The 21,579-nt window shown below is 40.2% G+C and overlaps 3 protein-coding genes across 3 annotated transcripts in view; 1 reads left to right on the top strand and 2 right to left on the bottom strand.

The window, feature by feature from the left end:
* Positions 1-12,727: 12,727 nt before the first annotated feature.
* On the bottom strand, positions 12,728-13,114 carry LOC103275404 (histone H2A type 1-J). The gene has a single exon (XM_008072814.1). The coding sequence runs from the start codon at positions 13,112-13,114 to the stop codon at positions 12,728-12,730; it is 387 nt and encodes a 128-aa protein (XP_008071005.1).
* Positions 13,115-13,425: 311 nt separating this feature from the next.
* LOC103275403 (histone H2B type 1-K) lies at positions 13,426-13,816 on the top strand. Its single transcript, XM_008072813.2, has one exon. It carries the CDS (start codon positions 13,433-13,435, stop codon positions 13,811-13,813), a length of 381 nt encoding a protein of 126 aa, XP_008071004.1. The 5' UTR covers positions 13,426-13,432; the 3' UTR covers positions 13,814-13,816.
* Positions 13,817-20,766: 6,950 nt separating this feature from the next.
* Positions 20,767-21,579, bottom strand: part of LOC103275408 — a 1,339-nt gene continuing 526 nt past the window's right edge. Inside the window, exon 2 of the mRNA XM_021706322.1 lies at positions 20,767-21,164. Coding sequence (XP_021561997.1) covers positions 20,767-21,164 — 398 coding nt within the window. The remainder of the gene's footprint in view (positions 21,165-21,579) is intronic.

Genomic DNA, 21,579 nt, shown 5'->3' with positions numbered 1-21,579 from the left:
CAAGTCTCCAAACCTTTTCAGATTTCTCTTCAAATTTTATATAGGATTTACTTGAGTGTCTAGTTTAAGTTATAGTCTAAAAACAATATGTCAGGTTACTGTTATAGTCCAGAAATACATTAAAAACTCCAAAAGCTGGTGCTTGTAATAAAGCCACAGACATTAAAGTTTACCATTTAAGTTATGCTAATAACTTCAGGCCTTGTAGTTTTTGTACAAAAGGTAATCAGCCACTGCCTAAAATTGTCAAAATGTATGCCTGACTTTATTCCTTTTATTGAGCGAGAATCCAGTAATTTCATGTCCACATAATGGTCGTGCAAGAATTCCAGCCAGTGCCGGCAAACAATACCACTGCTGAAACAAATCTGGATGCCTCAAGTCAGACAGGGAGAGATTTTCAATCTCTGGCTAGGCAGGACTGCACCCATTATCAGCTCTGAAGAAATTACAGAAGACAGACCTTCACCCCTCAGCACCCCAACTGATTATGGGATCAAAAAAAATCTCTAAAGAATAAATAATTGAGGCAGGGTAGCTAGCACAGGCTAGACATAAATAAATTTCCTACGACAGGCCGAGTGGCATCCTATCCCACCCCTTGGCAAATCCAGGGAAAACTACATCAGATGTAGAACTAGGACAGTACAATCTTTCAATTTGTGGTTTAGCATAATAATCAATAGAAATCCTTTGGAGATACAAGTAAACTAAACATAGATATTTGGTATTGCATCACTCTGGATCCAAGTTCCTGAAATGGAATTTGTTAAAACTTTAAAATTGTTTAATGGTAGGCCTTTTTCCTACACCGCTGAAGGAAAGGGGTCCACAAACATAAATGTTCATAAGGAAATGTGTCGTCCATTTGGGACAAATTTTAATCACAGTTTATAAGCTTATTTCCCTAGAAACTTCCTGGGCCATGAAAAACTCAAACATCTCAGGGAAGTAAGTGCTGCTAAAAATTGAAGAAAGGAAGGACCCAACCAACAACCACAAGGAAAGAGAAAAGGACTGTAAGGGTGGTCCTGTTCCTATACTAGTCTATAGAATTTAAATACCTAACTTCTCTATCATGACGAAACTCCTCCATGAAGCCTCAAAGGGGAGTGAACAAGAGCCCCTGCTATGGAAAAAGGCCCAGAAACAGGCCTTTAGATGAATTAAACAGGCTTCTTGCCTTTTGAGATTCTTTATGGGCGGCCACCCCCTCTCGTTAAGGGTATACAGGAAGACTTAAAGGGATTAGGAAGTCTTGCCCTAAAACAGCAAATGAAAGCCTTAAGCTCAGTCCTAAATGCCATCTATTGTCAAGTCAGAGAACGATTGCCAATTAGTTTAACTACCCATGCCCATTCTTTTAAGCCAAGTAATATGGTATGAGTAAAAGAGTGAGATGTACAACTTCTAAAGCCCCTCTAGAGGGGGCCATTTACTGTTCTTTTGTTTACCCTGACCGCAGTCAAAACAGGCGAAGTAGTTCCTGGGATCCATTATAGCAGAATTAAGTCGACCCTCCAGGACTGGGAGTGCACTGCAGATTCGGCAGCTCCAGCCCTGCTCTAGAAGCCTGAGGCGTCCAGATTTGTTTCAGCAGTGGCATTATTTGCAGGCACTGGCTGGAATTTTTGCATGACCATTATGTGGGCATGAAATTGCTGGATTTTAGTTCAATAAAAGGAATAAAGTCAGGCCTACATTTTGACAATTGTAGGCAGTGGCTGATTACCTTTTGTACAAAAGCTATAAGGCCTGAAGTTATTAGCATAACTTAAATGATAAACTTTAATTTCTGTGGCTTTATTACAAATACCAGTTTTTGTATTTTTGGACTATAATGGTAGCCTGACAGATTGTTTTAGACTATAATTTGAACTAGGCACTTAAGTAAATTCTATATAAAATTTGAAGGGAAATCCAAAAATGTTTGGAGACTTGCATTCAGAAGAGACTTTATTATGCTTAGATTGTTTATAGAATTTCTTTTGTGTGTATATTTTTCTTAAACTTTCCTTATACCATTTTTGGTGTGCTTATAACATTTTATTTTTGTTCTCTACCCCCTTTTTAAAAATTTTCATAACTATCTACTTTATTATAGGACAGAAATGTACCATATAAGATTTCCCTTTAGATAAATATATATATATATCTTTTATATTCCTTTCTTTTTTGTTTTCCTGCTAAAACCTTATTTGTATACCAACAACCTTTTTACATTTTTCCTTTGCTTTTTGCTTTCCTTTTTATTTATTTATAGATAAACTTTTACAGTTATAATTTGAATTTACCTTTTAGTAACTCTTAGGTGAAACATTTAGTTTTTGGAACACCTTTAATTCCACTGGAGAGCAGGTTTTAGGAGGAAGAAGTTCAGTATGAACACAAGGGCTAAAAACTTAGCCTCAGTATTAATTAAGAAATTAATTTGGACCCCAGCCACATTTATATAGACCCAAGGATTCTCTGGGTGGATGGCATACAGAGTGCTGCCCTGGGCCATGCCCCTCCCTCTTCAGTCAACAGCCACTATCACCGAGCTAGGTGTTTCCACCCCCCTTCGGGAGAGGCCGCACCATCTCTTTCAGTGGCTTTTTTAGTCCAGATATTGGACGAAGTTCTGGGGGCTTAGGCTATTAAGAACAATTGTGCTTTAGGTGCCCAGATTGACCACATTCATAGCAGCTGATACCATCCCCTTAGCAGTTTCATCCTTATCAGGCCTCTTTTGGGTGACCGGAGCTTTTGCCTTTAGTGGCAACTGCCAATTTGTTTACCTTTCCTCTGGCTGGTGCTCATTTTGGAGTTCTTCTCCTTTTTTTTCTTTTTCTTAATGTTTCAGTTTCTAAGAACTTCAGAGGCTTTCTATAATTGGGAGTTTTGTATTCCTCGTCCTGAGTTAAGCCTCTGGAGTTTGGCATTTAATATTCTATAGGATATAATCTAGTTTGCAAAGTAGTGAAATAAATTTTTTAAATGCCTCTGCATACAGAACTTTTGACCATTTTATTTTTCCTTAGGTCTACAAAGTGAATTTAATTGTCAGATAGTTTTGTTCTTTTCCAAATTTTATTATCTGCTAACTTGTAGTGAGTTCAAATTTGATTTTTTTAAGGCACTTATTATTATTATTAAACCATGTAATTTAATTTGCTCCAATCATTCAAAATCTGTCCTGTCGGAGTGGCCGAGGACACAGACCACTACACACTCTTTTGGTCACGTTTCTTGAAAACCCAGAATTTGCTTTGAACACTTGCAATTTATTCCTCAAAGGAGAATTCTAAAACAAATGAATAACTAAATAAAGTCATAAAGAGCAATGCCAGGAATTCCTGGAACCCTGATGCTTCTCCCAGACTGAGTGTTCTCAGCTTTTTTTTTGAAGCCCCTTTTTTTTTCTTTTGCTTCACGACTTTCCAATGATGTCTACAAAAACGCCTGGTTCAAAACCTTTTAGAGTGAACAGACCACAAAGATGTAAAATGATCTGTTCCTACATATTCCTAATTATGAACAGGCAAAATTGTCAAAAATCCTCATGAATTGCTAACAGCGGCCTTAGTCATAAGACGTGGACCATTAAATGAGCACAGCCCCAAAACGCAAGCATTAGTGTTACTTAGCATTACAATATAAAGTAGGGACTCAGCATACATTACAAGACTCTAAAAGTTAACTTCCCAACAGTTTTACAGGGACAAGCAGTTGATTAGGATCTTAGGCAAGGCCTAAACCTTTAGAAACAGACTTACTTTCAACTAACCTGGCTTTTAGCATTTGAAAACGAGAACAGCCTATTCATTCCCTTAGTTGCCAGAGAAAGATTAGCTCCAAGTTGCCTTTAGTTGCCAGAGAAAGATTAGCTCCAAGGCTAGCATTAACTTACACTGAGTTAGCAAAAGGCTAAGTAGCATATAAGAGACATTTCTCTGTTTCTTTACAGGTGGATTAGAATGAGCTCCTTCAGAATTTATGAAGGAGAACACAGGCTAAGGAAGGGAGGGGACGTGGTTCCCGGAAAGAATTTAAAATAACCGGTAACATACGCAACAGGCAATTTTTCCACAACCTTAACAACAAAAGGCAGAAATTTTAACATCGCCAACAGGTTGGGAGAAAACATCACACAAATAAAGGGAGACATAAAATGACATCAAGAAATATGTGCCAATCACCTTTTTAAAAGACCACATGTCCCATCAAACAAAGCATAATAACTCAACCAGCTTTTTAGCAGATTTAAAGTGACAGACACACACAAATAAGAGAATGAGGGGTATGGGAAACATCCGCTTTGTCCCCCTCCAGTCATACTCCACACAAAGATATCTCAGACACCTCTTAGCAATTGGTAGGTTGGTACACCCCCAAGGCAGACTAACTACGCGGAGCCCTTCCGCCGTCCGTCTCATTCACACACAATCACACAGCACATTCTTCAACCTTCCATCCTAATCCTTGGAGTCTACGGGTTCATCTTCAGACAGTGTTTCCTTCCACTGCCTTTCAGCCCTTTCCTTCAGGCTGGAAGATTACTAGCAGGCTCCGGGAGGTGATCAAGCTCCCCTTCTGCCATCCATTGGCAGGTCCATGCAAAGGCCTTTATTCCTACCCTTTCCATCGGGTGGACCTTCTGTTCTTTCCGTCAGGTAGTTGTCCTTGTGCCAGTTCCTCGCCTCTTGGGTTCCTATTGTGCTTTCGTGGTCCGAGCTTCGGTGTGCCAGGAGGGGCCTCCCTCCTACGGATCAAAACATCCGTTGCGTGCCAGGCGAGATTGCCCTTCCCATTGCCCTGGAGGTCGTACCCCATTGACAAAGGAGGTGGAACACACCATCTCCAATCTCCATTTCCCGGCCAACGCACCAGAAATGTAGCAGGAAAATAGAGAGATCGTGACACTGAGACTATTATAGGAAGTGCCACTTTATTACGCTGGCTAGCACAGCGGGCCGAGAATTTCATGTATTCAAATCGAGCTCGAGCACCCCAGAACAGGAGACGTGGGGTCTGATACCCTCGTTTAGGTAAGGGAGGGGGGGTCGTGTTGAGTGATTACATACTTCCTTTGGAATCTTACAAGGTTGTACTCAGCAAAATCAGATTTCTCAAAGAACAAATGATTTCCAGGAACTGCAGGCTTGTAAACCATCAACTTCAGAAGGGGGGTTTTTGGATAAGTCTGTGAATTAGCCACTCTTTTTGCATATCCATTAAATGGCTAGTCTTTGGGCCATTTGGCCTTTCCCAAACAAAACCTGCCTGGCACCCTGGCGGGTCTTTAAAGTTGCAACTTGCCTTTCAAAAGGAAATACCTTTAACTGCTATCAACTCCTTTCCTGCCCTGGGCTAGTGATTGCCATGAGGCCAACTGCTGATCCTGAACCAGCTACATGTTTCTGTGTTTATTCACTCAATTATACAAGAAATATATTTGAGCATTTGCTGCATCCTGCCACAAATCTAGGAAGGATAAGGGGCTTGCTAGTACAGTCTAGCCTACCAGCTCTGCATTTACCAATGCTATGCACTTTTCTACTTCTGAATTTCTAAATTTTATATAAGAAATAAATGAAAAAGCCTTTCTCCTACTCAAGGGCATAGTTCTGCAATATTTTCCTCTTTCTCCTATATTATTTTTTAAAATCTATTAGGTTTATATAGGATCTTTTTAAAATCAGCATTCAAAGCTGCTTTTCTTTCTTTTATCTGAAGGAAATGTTCTCCTGCTTTCATGCTGCCCTTGAAACTAATACCTTCAGGCCAGGCGTGGTAGCTCACACCTGTAATTCCAACTCTTTGGAAGGCTGAGGCTGGAGGACTGCTTGAGGCCAGGAGTTTGAAATCAGCCTTGGCAACATAGTGAGACCTTGTCTCAACAATAACAACAACAAACACACATTTAAAAATTAGCTGGGGATAGTGGTGCGCCTATCGTCCCAGCTACTAAGGAGGTTGATGCTGAGGGACCACCTGAGCCCACCTTGAGGGTGTGGTGAGCTGTGATGATGCCTTATCTTATGTGACTTCTCCACACCATTTGACATATCTTATCCTTCCTCCTCTTGGAAGCTGCTATAGTCTGAATATGTTCCCCACATTCATATGTTGATACTTAATTGTCAATGTGGTAGTATTAAGAAATATTAAAACAGTGACCAATATATAGAGCCATCTCTCCAGTATCCAGAATGTACATATCTGGGAGTAAGGGGTAGAGGTATGAGTGGCTCTTCTCATTACCCAGTAATCCATTTGGAGAATTTTGTATCCTATTCCTGTGACTTTGTGCACTGAACAATTGGGAGTCTTTGTGCCTAAAGGATAAAAAATTTCACTAGGGAGCATTTAAAATCAACTGAAACCTAAGAATTGCTTTTGACATTTTAGTCTTTTTGTCACTGAACCAATAGGCAGAGAAAAATGTCCCACTTCTTGCTGAAGTGATTGGCCCCAATTTTCAGAAGGTAATTAAGTATCTGCTGTCCAAAGGAGATAAAGAAGCTACTTCTTACCCAGGGACACCTCTAAGTGTTCATTAGCCATAAATCCTGGTAAATGAATAATTGTGGCAAAGACCACAAGGATATAGATCCCAAAGTAATAAAGGCATATTTTATACCCCCATGTAAAGAATCCAACCAAGGTCAGGGTAACAAGAAATGAATTTTAGAAGAAAGAAATTATGATTACTAATGTAAGCCTTGTGATTAGCTATGGAAGCAGGGTTTATAGCAGCTTTATATTATGTTAACTAATTATTTCTCACTTTTTACCCCTGTACCTTTTATGAAGGTGATGACTAACATTTTAGGTTTAAAATGGTATTATGGTCTGGGCTCAGTGGTTCTGTAGCGGGAAGACAGAGAGATCGTGACACCGAGACTATTATAGGAAGTGGCAACTTTTATTATGCTGGCCAGCTCACTGGGCTCAAGGGCCTAATGCTTCCAGGTGGAGCCCCGCAGAATGGGAGAAGCAGGGTCTTATACTTTTGTTTAGGTAAGGGAGGGAGTCGTGTTGAGCGATTACACATTCTCTTTGGAATTTACAAGGTGGTGTTCAGAAAAATCAGATTTCTCAAAGAACAAATGGTCTTCAGGAAGCGAGCAGGGCAGCAGGGTCTGCAAGCAGGGTTGTAAACTGTCAACTTCAAAAGAGGGGTTTTGGATAAGTCTGTGAATTGGCTACTCTTTTGCATTTCCATGAAAGCCGCCAGTCCTTGGCTGCTTGGCTTTTTAAAACAAAACCGGACTGATGGGTCTTTAAAGCCTGCAGCTTGACTTTCAAAAGGAAATACCTTTAACTGCTACCAGCTGTAATCGCCTTTCTTGTCCAGGTGTCTTCATTACTTTTCTCTTATCCTGCAGTGTTTATTTCTAAAGGAAACTCAAAAGAAGCTTTTAATGACATTTCCTAGGCCCTCAAGGTTGCTTTCTGTATTTAGTTAATTATCATAAAAGTATCTAATTAGTATATTATGAATTCAGTGAAAATCCACTCTATAAACATTTACTTAAAATTTAACCATAGAATTAAGTAAAAACCTTAACGATTAATCTTTTATCCTAAGTCTGTGAAGACAGTGTTATAAATCACCTACGCAACTCCTAGGTAAGTGTTAGAACTTATAATGAGCTCTTAATGAACTTACCATAAACTTGTGCTTCTAAAAAACCTTATGTCTGACCACTAAGCTGCATAATTCTAAATCAAATGAGTGAATATACTTATATCATTTTTTACTCAAGCAATTTCTAGTAACTTATAACCAAGTGAAAGAAAGCATTCTTGATGTGCTTCAGAGTTTAACCCTTGCATATGTTAGAAAAGGCCAAGCGGCATAGTGGGAAAATGGGAAAATGAACCATGACATTCTCAGGTTAGGTGTGAGTACTTCACATAAACATGCCATTTTCTTCTTCCACGACTGCACAGAATTTCTTCAGCTGTATCAAACAGCAAAGGTGGAAGACAGAAGGGCCTCAGCTTCCCGGGCTCGCCCTGCGGCCCGGGGTCTTCGGCCCACCGGGACCCTGTCAATCATGTGGACCTCCAAGGATGGCTCCCAACAGCCAGCCCACTTTTCTGCCACAGGGTTAGTGGGAGACAATCTGTCATGCCAGGTGATTGCCATGAGGCCAACTGCTGACCCCGGAGCAGTTACTCATGTGTTTCTGTGTTCATTCACTCAATCATACAAGAAATATATTTGAGCATTTGCCACAGTTCAGCCTGTAATCCCAGCACTTTGGGAGGCTGAGGCAAGTGGATTGCCTGAGCTCGCAAGTTTGAGACCTGCCCGGACAACTCCTATCCCAGCTTGTTTTGTACTAAATCGCTTTTCTATTTTAAATATTTGCCTCCACCTATAAAACTCAAGTTAACCTAACCAGAACTTCATGACCTTCATGACACGGACAGACCCCACCACCATGGCATCAATCTTGTGACTAACCCACCCATCTGCCTGGTGTCCATCACCTGACATCAGTACCTGCACTTACATGCCCCTTTGTGATGACGTGGAGCAGATCACCGTCCAATCACCTTAATGACCTTTCCCCATCAAAGGGAAGGATAAAAAAGACTCAACCACGAGCAACCAGCAGCCATTGCCAGGCCATTGCCAGGCCATTGCCACCACTGCCTTGCTGAACTATGGTGTGGCCATGTGCTCTTTGAGCTATGGTCAGGCCATGTTTTCTTAAGCTTTGGCCCCCTCCCCTCCCTTGGTGAGGTGAATTCCCTCTTTCTCTCTCTCCAATTTGCCTTCTAAATAAACGATATTTTAGAATCTAACTTCTATGCAATTCTTTGCATCTTTCATGTGGCATTGTATTGCACACCAGACAACCACATCCCCAGTATGCCTGACCTAACATTCTAGAGGCCTCGCTGGGAATGTGCCCTAACAAATATAAGTCTTTACATATTAGATTTCACTTTACTATTTGACTTTGTCAGAATTGCTCCTTACAATCAATATATGACAATGACTCCATCTAGTAATAGGTATGAGGATGAGGGAGGTAAAAGGTGGAACTGTACAAATGTATGTATGCATTTTTGAAATTGTGTGTTTTATTTTATTTATTTATTTATTTATTTATTTTTTGAGTTGGAGTCTCACTCTGTCGCCCAGACTGGAGTGCAGTGGCCGCTCCCAGCCACTGTAGCCTCGACCTGCTGGGCTCCGGCGATCCTTCCGCCTCAGCCTTCCAAGTAGCTGGAACTACAGGAGCGTGCTACCACCCCCAGCTCATTTTGATTTATTGTAGAGATGATATCTCGCTGCCCAGGAGGGTCTCAAACCCGTGGGCTCAGGCAATCCACTCACCTCAGCCTCCCAAAGGTACGGGATTACAGGCTGAGCCACCGAGCCCAGCTGAAATTGTGTGTTTTAAATCTATATTTTTAAGAAGTACATATTTTAAGTGTGATCCTATTTTCAGGTTTTATTCTTTCTCATTTAACATCTGTTAGTGCAAATCATGATCCTCTAAAGCTAGAATCTTTCACCTCCTTGTAACATTCTCATCCAAGTCCCTACATACCTTAGACCAAATTATATGAGACCAGATAGTTAAAAGAAAGCAGTTATGTGTGGGTTCTGTGTTGAGGTAGATAACATTCTGGTGTACAGCTGTATCTCCTATAAATTGAGAATCCGATTGGATAAGTGGCACATTTTCTTTTCTTAATTAAATAAACACATTCATGCTACATACATAGCCCATGAGTTGTCAGCACCGAATATCTCTTCTTTTTTTTTTCTTTCCTTTAAGCCTCAAATATTCGTTTTAAAGCTTCTGCACTATGTGGCAAAGCTGAATTGTTTTCCATTATTGGAACAGTGAACAACTTTGCAGGATTTGGAGGAGGGAAAACCAGTGAAGAGTCTCCCATATCCTGTATAATTGTTTTATAACACCTGCTATTTGCAATGATTGAGGTATTTAAAACTCTAACAGGAGAGGGCGCAGTGGCTCATGCCTGTAATCCCAGCACTTTGGGAGGCAGAGGAGAGAGGACTGACTAAACCCAGGACTTTGAGACCAGTCTGGACAACTTGACAAGACCTTAAAAAAAAAAATTAGCTGGGTGTGGTGGTCTTCCTGTAGTTCCAGCTACTTGGAAGGCTGAGGCAGAAGAATCGCCTGAGCCCAGTAGGTTGAGGCTGCAGTAGCTGAGATTGCGCCACTGTACTCCAGCCTGGGTGACAGAGTGAGACTGACTCAAAAACAACAAAAAAAAAAACCCTCTAACAGGAGTATATCAAATTAATAAATATTTTTAGAAAGTCTGTACGTTTTGAAAAGAAAACATATCCTCTTTAAATTCTCTGATAAAAGTAAGGAAGCAATACCAGTTATGTATGCTAAAGTTAGTTTCATAGATACCATCATAGACATTATTCAACATTGATATTTATATTCACATTAATATATGGCATAGACATGGAAATACACTTCCCAGATCCTCCTTGAAACAAGGACTTGCCCAGTTGCAGAAAGCACAGTTAACAGATAGGTACCAGCTGCCTAATGTTTACTTTACTTAATGTTAATGTTTACTTCAGCTGCAGGGCTTCATCCCACTCAGAGGAGGTAAGAGATGACCTCTTTGAAAGTGTTGCTTAATCAGAGACCTATATAAATTGGGGGAGGAAATGAGATCAGCAACAATCAGGTAAAAGGGGAGGTGAAAGTGCAAACACCTTAAGACAAAAAAAGTATCTTTTTTGTGGAAATAGTCAGAAGAACTTGAAGCTCTGAAGTAATATCAAATAATATAATATCAAATGGGGGTGGGGACAAAAATGGTGGTCCAGAGTCCTTTTGGCCCAATATGGCACATCTCTGACAGATAACTGGTTCCAGAGCTCTCTATGGGGTTGGTTGAGTATTTGTCTGGCCTGTATTACAGTTTGATATTTTCCTCTATCCAATCCTAGTTTTTCCACCTCACTACACATGTTACACTCCAAACTCTATCTCACCATCTGCTTACCAAGAACCCAACATGTGTCACCATATGATAATTTATCTTCCTGGGTCTCCTGCATTTTATTAACTTTTTTTTTTTTTGAGTCAGAGTCTCACTCTGTTCCCCAGGCTGGAGTGCAGTGACATGCTCACAAACACCACAGTCTGGACCTGCTGGGCTCAGACAATCCTTCTGTTTCAGCCTTCCAAGTAGTTGGAACTACTTGGTGTGTGCCACCATGCCCAGCTAATTAAAAAAAAAAATTTTATTGTAGAGCTCAGGTCTTGCCAAGTTGCCCAGGCTAGTCTCGAATCCCTGGACTCAGGCAATCCTCTCGCCTCCACCTTGCAAGGTGCTGAGATTACAGGTATAAGCCACCGTGCTTGGCCTTTATTTAAACTTTTTATTCAACAGGGCTTCTTCAGGCAAAGACTGGGAGTAGCAAATAAATCTGGGTTTACTGAATTATAACCTATGTCTTCTTAAATCTTGCAGTTTGTGAACCACATAAAGCTTTTTTAAAAAGTGTCTTGTATTTCACAGCTTATATTTTTCTACATTCAAAAACCAATTCCTATCCATAGCTTTTTCTGTCTAGCTAATGTTCTATTTTATTATCTCAGATCAGAATTGCTATTTCTGTTGATTAATGTCCATATTAACTTAAATACCCTACAAATTCCTATATTAGGGGTTTTCTCCCTCCCCTCCCCCATTTGATATTATTTGCTTCTACTTCATAGCTTCAAGGCCTTCTGGCTATTTCCTTTTTTGTAAAAGATACTTTTTTCTGTCTTAAGATGTTTACACTTTCATCTCTCCTTTTCCCTGATAATTGCCTATTTCATTCTCCCCACTCCCCCATTTATATAGGTCTCTGATTAAGTAACACTTTCAGAGATCATCTCTTACCTCCTATCTAAAATAGTAGCCCTTGTTATGTTGTATAACTTATTTCATTTGTATTTCCTTCATAGAATATTACCTGACATATTACATATATGCATTTTTATATTATGTCTCCCTCACCTGATTAATTTCCAAGAAGGTTCCTCTGGGTTGCACTCACTGTTGTCTCCCAAGGTATTAAGATTGCTTTAAGATTGCATTATTAAGAGAATCCCTCACTTCACATGTTGATCCTTAATAAACATCTTCCGAAGAAACGGAACCAAGGATTACTAATATGAACTTCGTAGAGTTCTGCATAGTTTTAATAAGTAAAACTTGTCTTAACTGCCCCTGGAACCCAATCCTGAACGGAAATGGTTACTGAGAGAATTTTAACCATTTCACCAACTGAAAACTTTTTCAAGAAACCAGACCGTTCTCTTCCAGGACTTACTAGTATAGAAGTGCTCAAAACTGGGAAACTTACATGAGGACAATTGACATGTCCCACACTTATGCTTGGCAACACCGCGGGTAAAGTAGTTAAACTGGAGTTAAATAAGGAGGGTAGTGAATAGGTGTCAGGGACTTGCAGGTCTAATCGCACCTGTTCCTCCCACCGCATACGGCCTTCCTGTTCTTGGCAGACTATGCTCGCCAGTTTACTTTGCTTTCCAGTAGGTTACAGCCAACATTTCACTCAGAAGTACCGTGAAGAGTTGCTTTTAGCCCCCTAACCCCGAAACGTGGTCAGCACAAAAATTGAACCCTAGTGTTCAGCTTTTTCCAGAACAATGTGGGTGGCTCTTAAAAGAGCCTTTGTTTTCCAGCGTTCACAAATTCCCTATTTGGTCTTGTGGTGACTTTCGGTCTTCTTGGGCAACAGCACCGCCTGGATATTAGGCAGAACGCCGCCCTGCGCGATGGTAACTTTGCCTAGTAACTTGTTGAGTTCCTCGTCGTTGCGGATGGCCAGCTGCAGGTGACGCGGGATAATACGCGTTTTCTTGTTGTCTCGGGCCGCGTTGCCAGCCAACTCCAAGATTTCGGCGGTCAGATACTCCAGCACCGCCGCCAGGTACACTGGCGCGCCGGCCCCAACCCGCTCAGCATAGTTACCTTTACGGAGCAGACGGTGTACACGACCCACAGGAAACTGCAAACCGGCCCGCGAAGAACGGGTCTTGGCTTTAGCGCGAGCCTTACCACCCTGCTTTCCGCGTCCGGACATAACGACCAAACTAAACTCGCTGCAGGTAGCTAATGAAAGCACTGGGGCGGCACTTTTTATAACCATTATTGGGCGCGAAAAAGAAGACGTATCATTGGTTAGAATTGTAACTTTACTTTAGCCAATGAAAATGCGATTTCTGATTTTGCACATTCTGATTGGTCAAAACTTTTCTCTGACGTTAACCCGAATAGCTACCAATCAGACACAAGACTGTAATTCTTTACCTTATTTGCATGAGAGGTTCTATATATAAGCCGCACATCGTACTTTGTTAATGTTGGTTCTCTCTTCGAGATTCGTCAGTTTGTTCTCGCCATGCCTGAGCCGGCAAAATCAGCCCCTGCCCCAAAGAAGGGTTCTAAGAAGGCGGTTACTAAGGCGCAGAAGAAGGACGGCAAGAAACGCAAGCGCAGCCGCAAGGAGAGCTACTCCGTCTATGTGTACAAGGTGCTGAAACAAGTGCACCCCGACACCGGCATCTCATCCAAGGCCATGGGCATCATGAATTCCTTCGTCAACGACATCTTCGAACGCATCGCGGGCGAGGCGTCGCGCCTGGCGCATTACAACAAGCGCTCGACCATCACCTCCAGGGAGATCCAGACGGCCGTGCGCCTGCTGCTGCCCGGGGAGCTGGCCAAGCACGCTGTGTCCGAGGGCACCAAGGCCGTCACCAAGTACACCAGTGCCAAGTAAACTTGCCACTTGCCGAATAAGCGTCTTTAAACCGAATCCCAAAGGCTCTTTTAAGAGCCACTTAACGTTCTCTTTATTAGAGCAGCAAACACATTTCTAAACCTGGGCTTAAATTTGGGCGATCTTAAAACAATCACCTCACGCTGGATAACGCATACGTTGCTCGTAACTCAGTTTGGCTAAAGAGAATTTAAGCCATGCTGTACTAATATCCAGTGTGTCTTTAAGAAACAATGGCGCCTAAAAAAAAAAGAAAACGTGCAGGAAACTCCTTGTGTTCACAGAAAACGTTCCCTGACTTTGGGCGCGAAAATATAATCTGTTTGGCGTGCTATGGCTTCTTGTTTAAAATCCGCCTGCTGTGTCGCGTACTCTTTTCCTGTACCATTGGATTCATAGTTGCGTTTACGTCCTCCAATTAACTGTACCTGTTAAAAATAATTGGGAAGCTGATAGGTTATTAGTCGAACCTGGCATTTCACCCCGCTTTTTTTTTTCTTCCCTCCTCTCAGTATGTGGTTGGTTGGGAAGATGCCAGATCACCAGGAAGAATAAAGTGCAAGGCAAAAACGAGAAGCATAGCATCTTTTCGTGATCAGTTTGCTACTTTTAAAGACATGTTCAACGTTCACTGATTCAACCAGTAGTTTCTTTATTCGACAAAGTTTATGGAACTTTGAGAGGAAAAAATTTGGAGTTCAGAGAGGAAACGACAGAACAGGGCTAGGTAGGTCTCTGAAGCAGACATTTGAGTAGGGGGTAAGGGAACTGCCCCGGGCCCAGGGTTTGCGCGGAGTAGGATGGGTGGGTTTTGTTGTGTGAATGGACTCTCTGGGATGGCTATTCATGTCGATAATAAGTGTGTAGTTTTTTTGGAAGGACAAATTGAAAGGAAGGGTCTATTATTTTGAAGTAGATTGTGCCCTGGCCAAATTTGTGGTTTAGAACTGTAGGCCAGCTTCATAGGAAAGTAATTTATTCTGTTCCACTAATTCAACAGCATATATGTTTAAGTGTGTATGTAGATACATATATTTTGTCATGCACTTATTCTAGTCTTTGGGGATACAATGAGTTAACATATGTAATGAAGTCTGTGCCCTTGGAAGTGTATTTGGAGATTAGGGTCAAATTGAAACATTTCACACATGCAGAGTGTATGTTCACTGTTCATCTAAATCTTACCCTACCAGCGATTTATGGATTACATTAATATTCTAAGAAATGTATCAACAAATATTATGCTTACTGAGTGTTTACCAATATATGGAGCACTGATCTATATACATGACTGTGGTGTTAACTCGTTTAAACTTCACACAAATGTATGAGGTCTAGGCACTGTAAACCGAAAATAAAATTCTAACTCCCCACCCAACTGACTAAACGGTTCTCCATCTTGGCCAAGGGAACCCAGAGAAACCTGAAAAACTGCCATGACATGGAGGTTGGACACGCCTCATTATATATAATCCTTCCCTTTGGAAAAGTTGTGGTACAAATAGCCAGCATTAGTGTTAAAATAGATTATACTAACAAAAGAGGCTGACAGTAAGATGCCAGATGAAACAAGACCTAAGGCCTTGGAAGGCGAGTTACATCCTACAAACCATAAAATCTCACTGTGTTTTTTACTAATGGGATTTACTGGTTACTTTCCAACCTGACTGTATAACATCACAGTACAGATAGCAGACCCCCACGCTCCTTATATTAAGCATTCTTTTCTACTGACTTCAACTCATTAGACAAAACTTAATCAACTCTTTCAACCAACTGCTAGCCAGAAAATCTTTGAATCCACCTACCAGAAGCACACACCCCCTCACCCCACCCCTGCCAAGATGCCCCACCTTTTCTAGCCAAACGGCTCTATACCTTCCATGTATTGATTTATAATTTTACCTACAGTTTCTGACTCCCTAAAATTTATAAAAACAAACTGTAATCCTAATGCCTTGGGGACACTTTCTTTGAACCTCTTGAGGCTGTTTTCCGGACCATGATCATGCACTTGGTTCAGAATAAACCTCTTTAAATATATTAGTTTGGTTTTTTCGTTAACAGTATTATTATTATGATACACATTTTCAAATATGAAAAGTAAAGTACAAAGAGGTGGAAGCTTGTCTTTTAAAGAGGAGAAAGCAAGGGCATAGGCAATAGGAGAGGGAATAAGTCAGAAGTGAAGAGGGGATGGTATAATTTGAGCTTCCTTTAGTAGTTTCCCAAGGAGGACACCCTTCACTCACCTAAATACCTGCTCCTGAATTCATTTTTATAGATAGTAAAGATCTATATAACCCATGGGCTGATCAAGTAACTCACAGGAGAAAATTGTAACAGTATAGTGTCTCTGCCTATTTAGAATTCACTGAAAAAAAGGAGATACTTAAGAAAAATAATACTTACATAATTCATTATTAGTATACATTTTCTTCAATAAGTGTTCTAGGTTCCAGCTACAGGGAACTTTTGGTAGTTTGTCTAAAACATACCATGCCACCCTTCAAGTGGTGCTTAATATAAGGGGCGTGGGGGTCTGCTATCTGTACTGTGATGTTATACAGAGTCAGGTTGGAAAGTAACCAGTAAATCCCATTAGTAAAAAACACTTAATGAGATTTTATGGTTTGTAGGATGTAACTTGCCTTCCATGGCCTTAGGTCTTGTTTCATCTGAAGGGTTTCTCTTCTAAGGTTAAGATTTAACGTGGAGTTATTCATAACATAATTAATTTTAGGTTTTTTGTTTTTTCTTTTATCAGTTGGAGTCTCACTCTGTTGCCCAGACTGGAGTGCAGTGGCCATTCCCGGTCACCGCAGCCTTGACCTGCTGGGCTCCGGTGATCCTTCCGCCTCAGTCTTCCAAGTAGCAGGAATTACAGATGCCCGCTACCACGCCTGGCTAGTTTTTAATTTATTGTAGAGATGAGGTCTCAGCAACTTACACGGGCGGGTCTCGAACCCTCGGCCTCAGGCAATCCACTCACCTTGGCCTCCCAAAGGGATTACAGGCTGAGCCACAGAGTCCGGCCTAATTTTAGGTTTCCAGTTTAGCAAATGGACATATCTTCTTGATTTTACAAAATTTACTTTCAGACCTTTTTGCTCTTGTTCTAAAATTCTGAAAGTGCATTGTTTTAATAGAATATTTGATGGAAGTGGCCATAACTTTTTCATGCTTTCACTCTAACCTCTTTTCTCCCTTCAGATGGATCTCATTTTGTTTTTCTGAATAGCATCTAATTTAACAGCTGGAAGGAATCCCAAAGTTCAGATCAATCTTCTTTTGCAATTAGCAAAATCATACAGAGCTTAAGTAATTTGCTCAAATTACTAGAGGCAGAACAAAATTCCATTATGTTTTTCTCCTTTATATTATATATCTTTGTCATATTTTCTCTTTATCCATGTCTATTAATTTGACTTAATTTGGAACAAAAATAAAACTCTTGTAACTTCTTTATATATAATAACCTCTTAAATTAGTCAAAAGTTGAATGTTCTAAATTAATGCCTCCCAAAATAATTTACTTTTAAAAGAGTAGTCCATGCTTTAAAGCAATTACTGTGTGACTCTGAACCATAGCAGTTAAATCTGGCAATTGTTATAGCCCCCCGAAGAACACTTACATGGGATAATTTCCTACTTCAGATTTGCCCATCTTTTGAAAAACAGAGAGTAGCTTTGGGATTGAAACATGGGAGTTTAATTATTTTAACTGTGGTTAATGACTCAGCAGTCATATGTCTGGTCTCTTATTAAGTGCCTTTGGGTCTAGATGTTGAGGTAAAAAGGTCAAGGGCCTAAAAAAATGGCAGATGGAAAAACTTAGTCATTTTTACTCTGAGTGCTTAATACAAAGGAACAAATTTCACAACTCTATGTCCATGAGAACTGTAATATGTCACAATACTTTCCTAATCTGAGATATGAGCAGAGTTGGGAGAAGACTACATCTCTATCTTCAATAATATAAATAGAGAAAAAATAAATTTGTTCATTTTATTTCTTTTGCCACTTTCTCATTCTTTCTTAAACTAAGATTTTTTTTTTGTCTCTGCGTTATTAGTATATTTGGGTCTGAAAGCTTAAAAACAGTTTCTAGTTAGTTAATTTAAGACACTACCCAATAGAAATATAATGCAAGTCATATATGTACTTATTTTTCTAGTAACTACATTTTTGAAAAGGTAAAAAACAGATAAAATTAATTTTAATATGTTGTTTGCTCCAATATATCAAAAATATTATTTCAGCAGTCAATACAGAATTTATTAAATAAACATCTTGCATTTTTTTCATTACGTCTTCAAAATCTGATGTGTACTTTGCAGTTTTACAGTACATCAAAATTCTACATTTTCATGGGAAATTTTTGATCTGTATTTAGACCTCTTTAATTTACAGTTGAATCAGTAGATTCAGATTACTGTTCCTAAACTGGTGCAAGGATAATTGAATGTTATCTAATAGCTGAATTCGGTATCCATTTAAAAATGTAAACTACTTAAAATAAAATTTAATTAAATATTCACTCCCTCAGTCACATGCCACATTTCAAGTGCTCAATAGCGACACATGGCTAGGGCTGTATCATACTACACTCAGTGAGCAAAACTTGACAAAACCTGTGGGGTTGCTATGCAAAAGATTATGATCCCTTCTGGAATGACCAGTTACTACAGCTTTTCATAATGGAGTGTTCAATCCAGGGAACTTGGAAAATAAATGACAGATAGGAAAGGACACGATACACCTCTGCAGATTTCTTTAACAACAACACAACTATGTAGACACAAAATAAAAATAAAACCACTTTTTCAGACAAGTCCCTCACCCGAGAGAGATTGGATTAGTTCATTTCAGTTGGGAGAGTCACAGGGCACATCTAGTATCTGTCCTGACACATTTCCCCAAATTCTCCATTATAGGACTAGCACCACTACCTACTTTTTATAATAGCTTGTCTATATACTGAGAGGTTGATTAAGACTACTACAGGCTTGAGGGAGTGTATATTCAGGGCAACTTGAGTCTATGCTCCAAGAAAATTAAAAATTAAAACATATAAAAAAAAGGTTGCAGGTTTGGGTCATTGGATTAACATTTGTGACTTGATTATTTCATTTGGTCATCAGTGCCTATTTTGCCATTTAAAAATGAGGATAATTAGATCTATCTTACAAGAATACATGAGATAATCCATGTAAAGCACTTATACAAATTTTAATGAATTTTCAATATATCTTAGATATCATTTATAGCTCTTTCATTACTTTCTAATGTCTCTTGCGATACTTTGCAGATTTAAGCATTCAGTTAATCATTGCTTAGTATGAGAATAGGAAGATCAGCCTTTTATCAGGTCTTCTTTAGCTCTTTCTTATTGCTATTCTTAAAACTATTTCAGAAAATCCTTACTGTCCAATTCATGCCAAATCATGAAAAAAACAGCCAAAAATTTTTTTTTTGCAGACTGAGGCTTGCAGCTCCTGGTGGAAGGGAGGCAGATAAGTCATATATGAAAAGGTAGCATTTAAAAAATTCTAAAAAGTATAAATCCATTATTGAAGTTAATTTGTGTACATCCAAAGGTATCACTAACATTTTAAAACAAACAAATGAACCCATAAGGTAACTGAATATATTTGCCACATGCTGACAAAGGGTTAAAAGTCAAAACATATATTCAAAAATACTTAGAAATCATAAAAGCTGTAGAAAATAAAGGGCAAAATTCTCAAGTAGACAAGAATCCCATTAAAAAAAAAAACAACAATTTTATTATAGAGAAATGTACATTGAATAATGAGATACCATTTAACAAATTTTCACGGGCAAAAATTTTAGTCTGATATTAGCAAATGCTAATAATAAAGATCTAGGGTAACAAGAACTCTCAAGCACTACTGATGGAATATGGGCATGTACACGAAAAACACTACCCTGGAAAGCAATTCATGTTGTCTGTGCTCATACCCTTACCCAGCAATTCCACTCCTAGTGTTTAACAAGAGAGCATTCAGCTGTGTAAAACAAAGCACATTGCAATGCAGTGTTATGGGGGTAAAAATAAGACAATTTAAATCTCCATCAACAGAAATTACGTAGGCACAGAAAACTGAATCAGTGGCGAAAATAGAACTACACATTTTAACACGGGTATGTTTCACAAGCAGATGTAGAAACATTAGAATATTTAAAATACATTTTTCAAAAAAAATTCTAAAACGTGTAAAGTGATAGTTCAAATCTAAGAAGCATGGGCACAACGAACACCAAATCCAGAATACTAGATAATTCTGGGATAGGGAACCGGAGGGCTATGCTACTGAAAATTGACATAAGGACTTAACTATTTGTTGAACAAACGCTGTGTTGACTAGCATCTTTTGTGTGACATGTCATCAGTACTTAAAAACAGCACCAGGAGGTAACTACGTTTCTAGGAGGTAAATACATTACCGAAACTCTTAAGAATGCTCCATGTCCCACAGTAAGAATTGAACAAGAAAATCCATGTTCTCCAAGTCAAGTAAAGCTGTGATACAGCTCGCCCCACTTTAACCAATCACCGCAAACCTTTCTTCGAGTCTCGGGACCTTAGCGGACTGCATTCTTTTCCTCAGACCCCTCGCTCTCCCAGAATACTCGATAGGCCGGAGGAAAGTTAGCGTTAAGTGCCTCATCAAAGTGCCTTAAACAGGCGACAAGCGATTACTCCCAACCGCCGTCAGAAGTTACCGATCCGCAAAGGCTGCTTCTCGGTCTCGGGAAACCTCGGCCCACAGCCGCCCCTAGCCATCTGCGTTTCCAAAACCCGGAGTTACCTTGCCAACAGCGTGGAGGAATTCAGATAAGCACCCTATTTGCAGTAATTTTCCAACCCTTTTGCTGAAAGTTGAGGGGGCCCTGAAAAGGGCCTTTGTTACAGAGCTCCAAGATGTTTAGCCGCCGAAGCCATACAGGGTACGGCCCTGGCGTTTGAGCGCGTAGACCACGTCCATGGCCGTGACGGTCTTGCGTTTGGCGTGCTCCGTGTAGGTGACGGCGTCCCGGATCACGTTCTCCAAGAACACCTTGAGCACCCCGCGGGTCTCCTCGTAGACAAGGTCGGAAATGCGCCTAAGCCCGCCGCGGCGGGCCAGGCGCCGGATAGCGGGCTTGGTGATGCCCTGGGTGTTGTCGCGCAGGACCTTCCGGTGGCGCTTGGTGCCCCCTTTTCCTAGGCCTTTACCTCCTTTGCCACGCCCCGACGTTGTCAAATGACTTTTGGACATACACACATTGTATGTGGCATTAATTTCAAATGTAACAGTATATAAGAAGCTATGGAACCCTGTCCCTAAATTTTCTGCAACCTTCTTGAGTATTTACAAGTGACAGGTTTGCTCTTGGGAAGTTGCTCATGGAAGGACAAGCCTCCGCGGACTATTTATTTGCCTTTTGGTGAAAGGAAAACTGTTTCCAAAAACTCAGGGAAATTGACCTGACACTGCAGATACGCTTTTTAGGAATCTAGGGTACGGATCAGAATTCAACAGAAAAATCTATTAGTGACAGGGCAAACATAAAAAGCAATTTTCTGGGTAAAAGAGAATTGGGTTCTCTTTTACTTTTATAAAAAGATTTAGGTATCTGAGTCTGTAGAAGGAGAAGGAGTAATCAGATTTCTTTCTTTTTTTTGGCAAACCTTGGCTCTGACCACTCCCCTACAACCCTGTTCTTTGTTATGTCGTGAGTAAGGGAGTGAGAGGAGG

Source organism: Carlito syrichta, unplaced genomic scaffold (genome assembly GCF_000164805.1).
Source record: "Carlito syrichta isolate Samal-C Ts95f unplaced genomic scaffold, Tarsius_syrichta-2.0.1 Scaffold315432, whole genome shotgun sequence".
Taxonomy (NCBI): Eukaryota; Metazoa; Chordata; class Mammalia; order Primates; family Tarsiidae; genus Carlito; species Carlito syrichta.
The sequence above is the reverse complement of the archived record's forward strand: the minus strand, read 5'-3'. Positions and strand labels throughout refer to the sequence as shown.

What these genes read in the sequence shown, in the direction of transcription:
- LOC103275403 (XM_008072813.2), top strand. Translation starts at nt 13,433, where the DNA reads ATGCCTGAGCCGGCAAAATCAGCCCCTGCCCCAAAGAAGGGTTCTAAG.
- LOC103275404 (XM_008072814.1), bottom strand. Translation starts at nt 13,114, where the DNA reads ATGTCCGGACGCGGAAAGCAGGGTGGTAAGGCTCGCGCTAAAGCCAAG.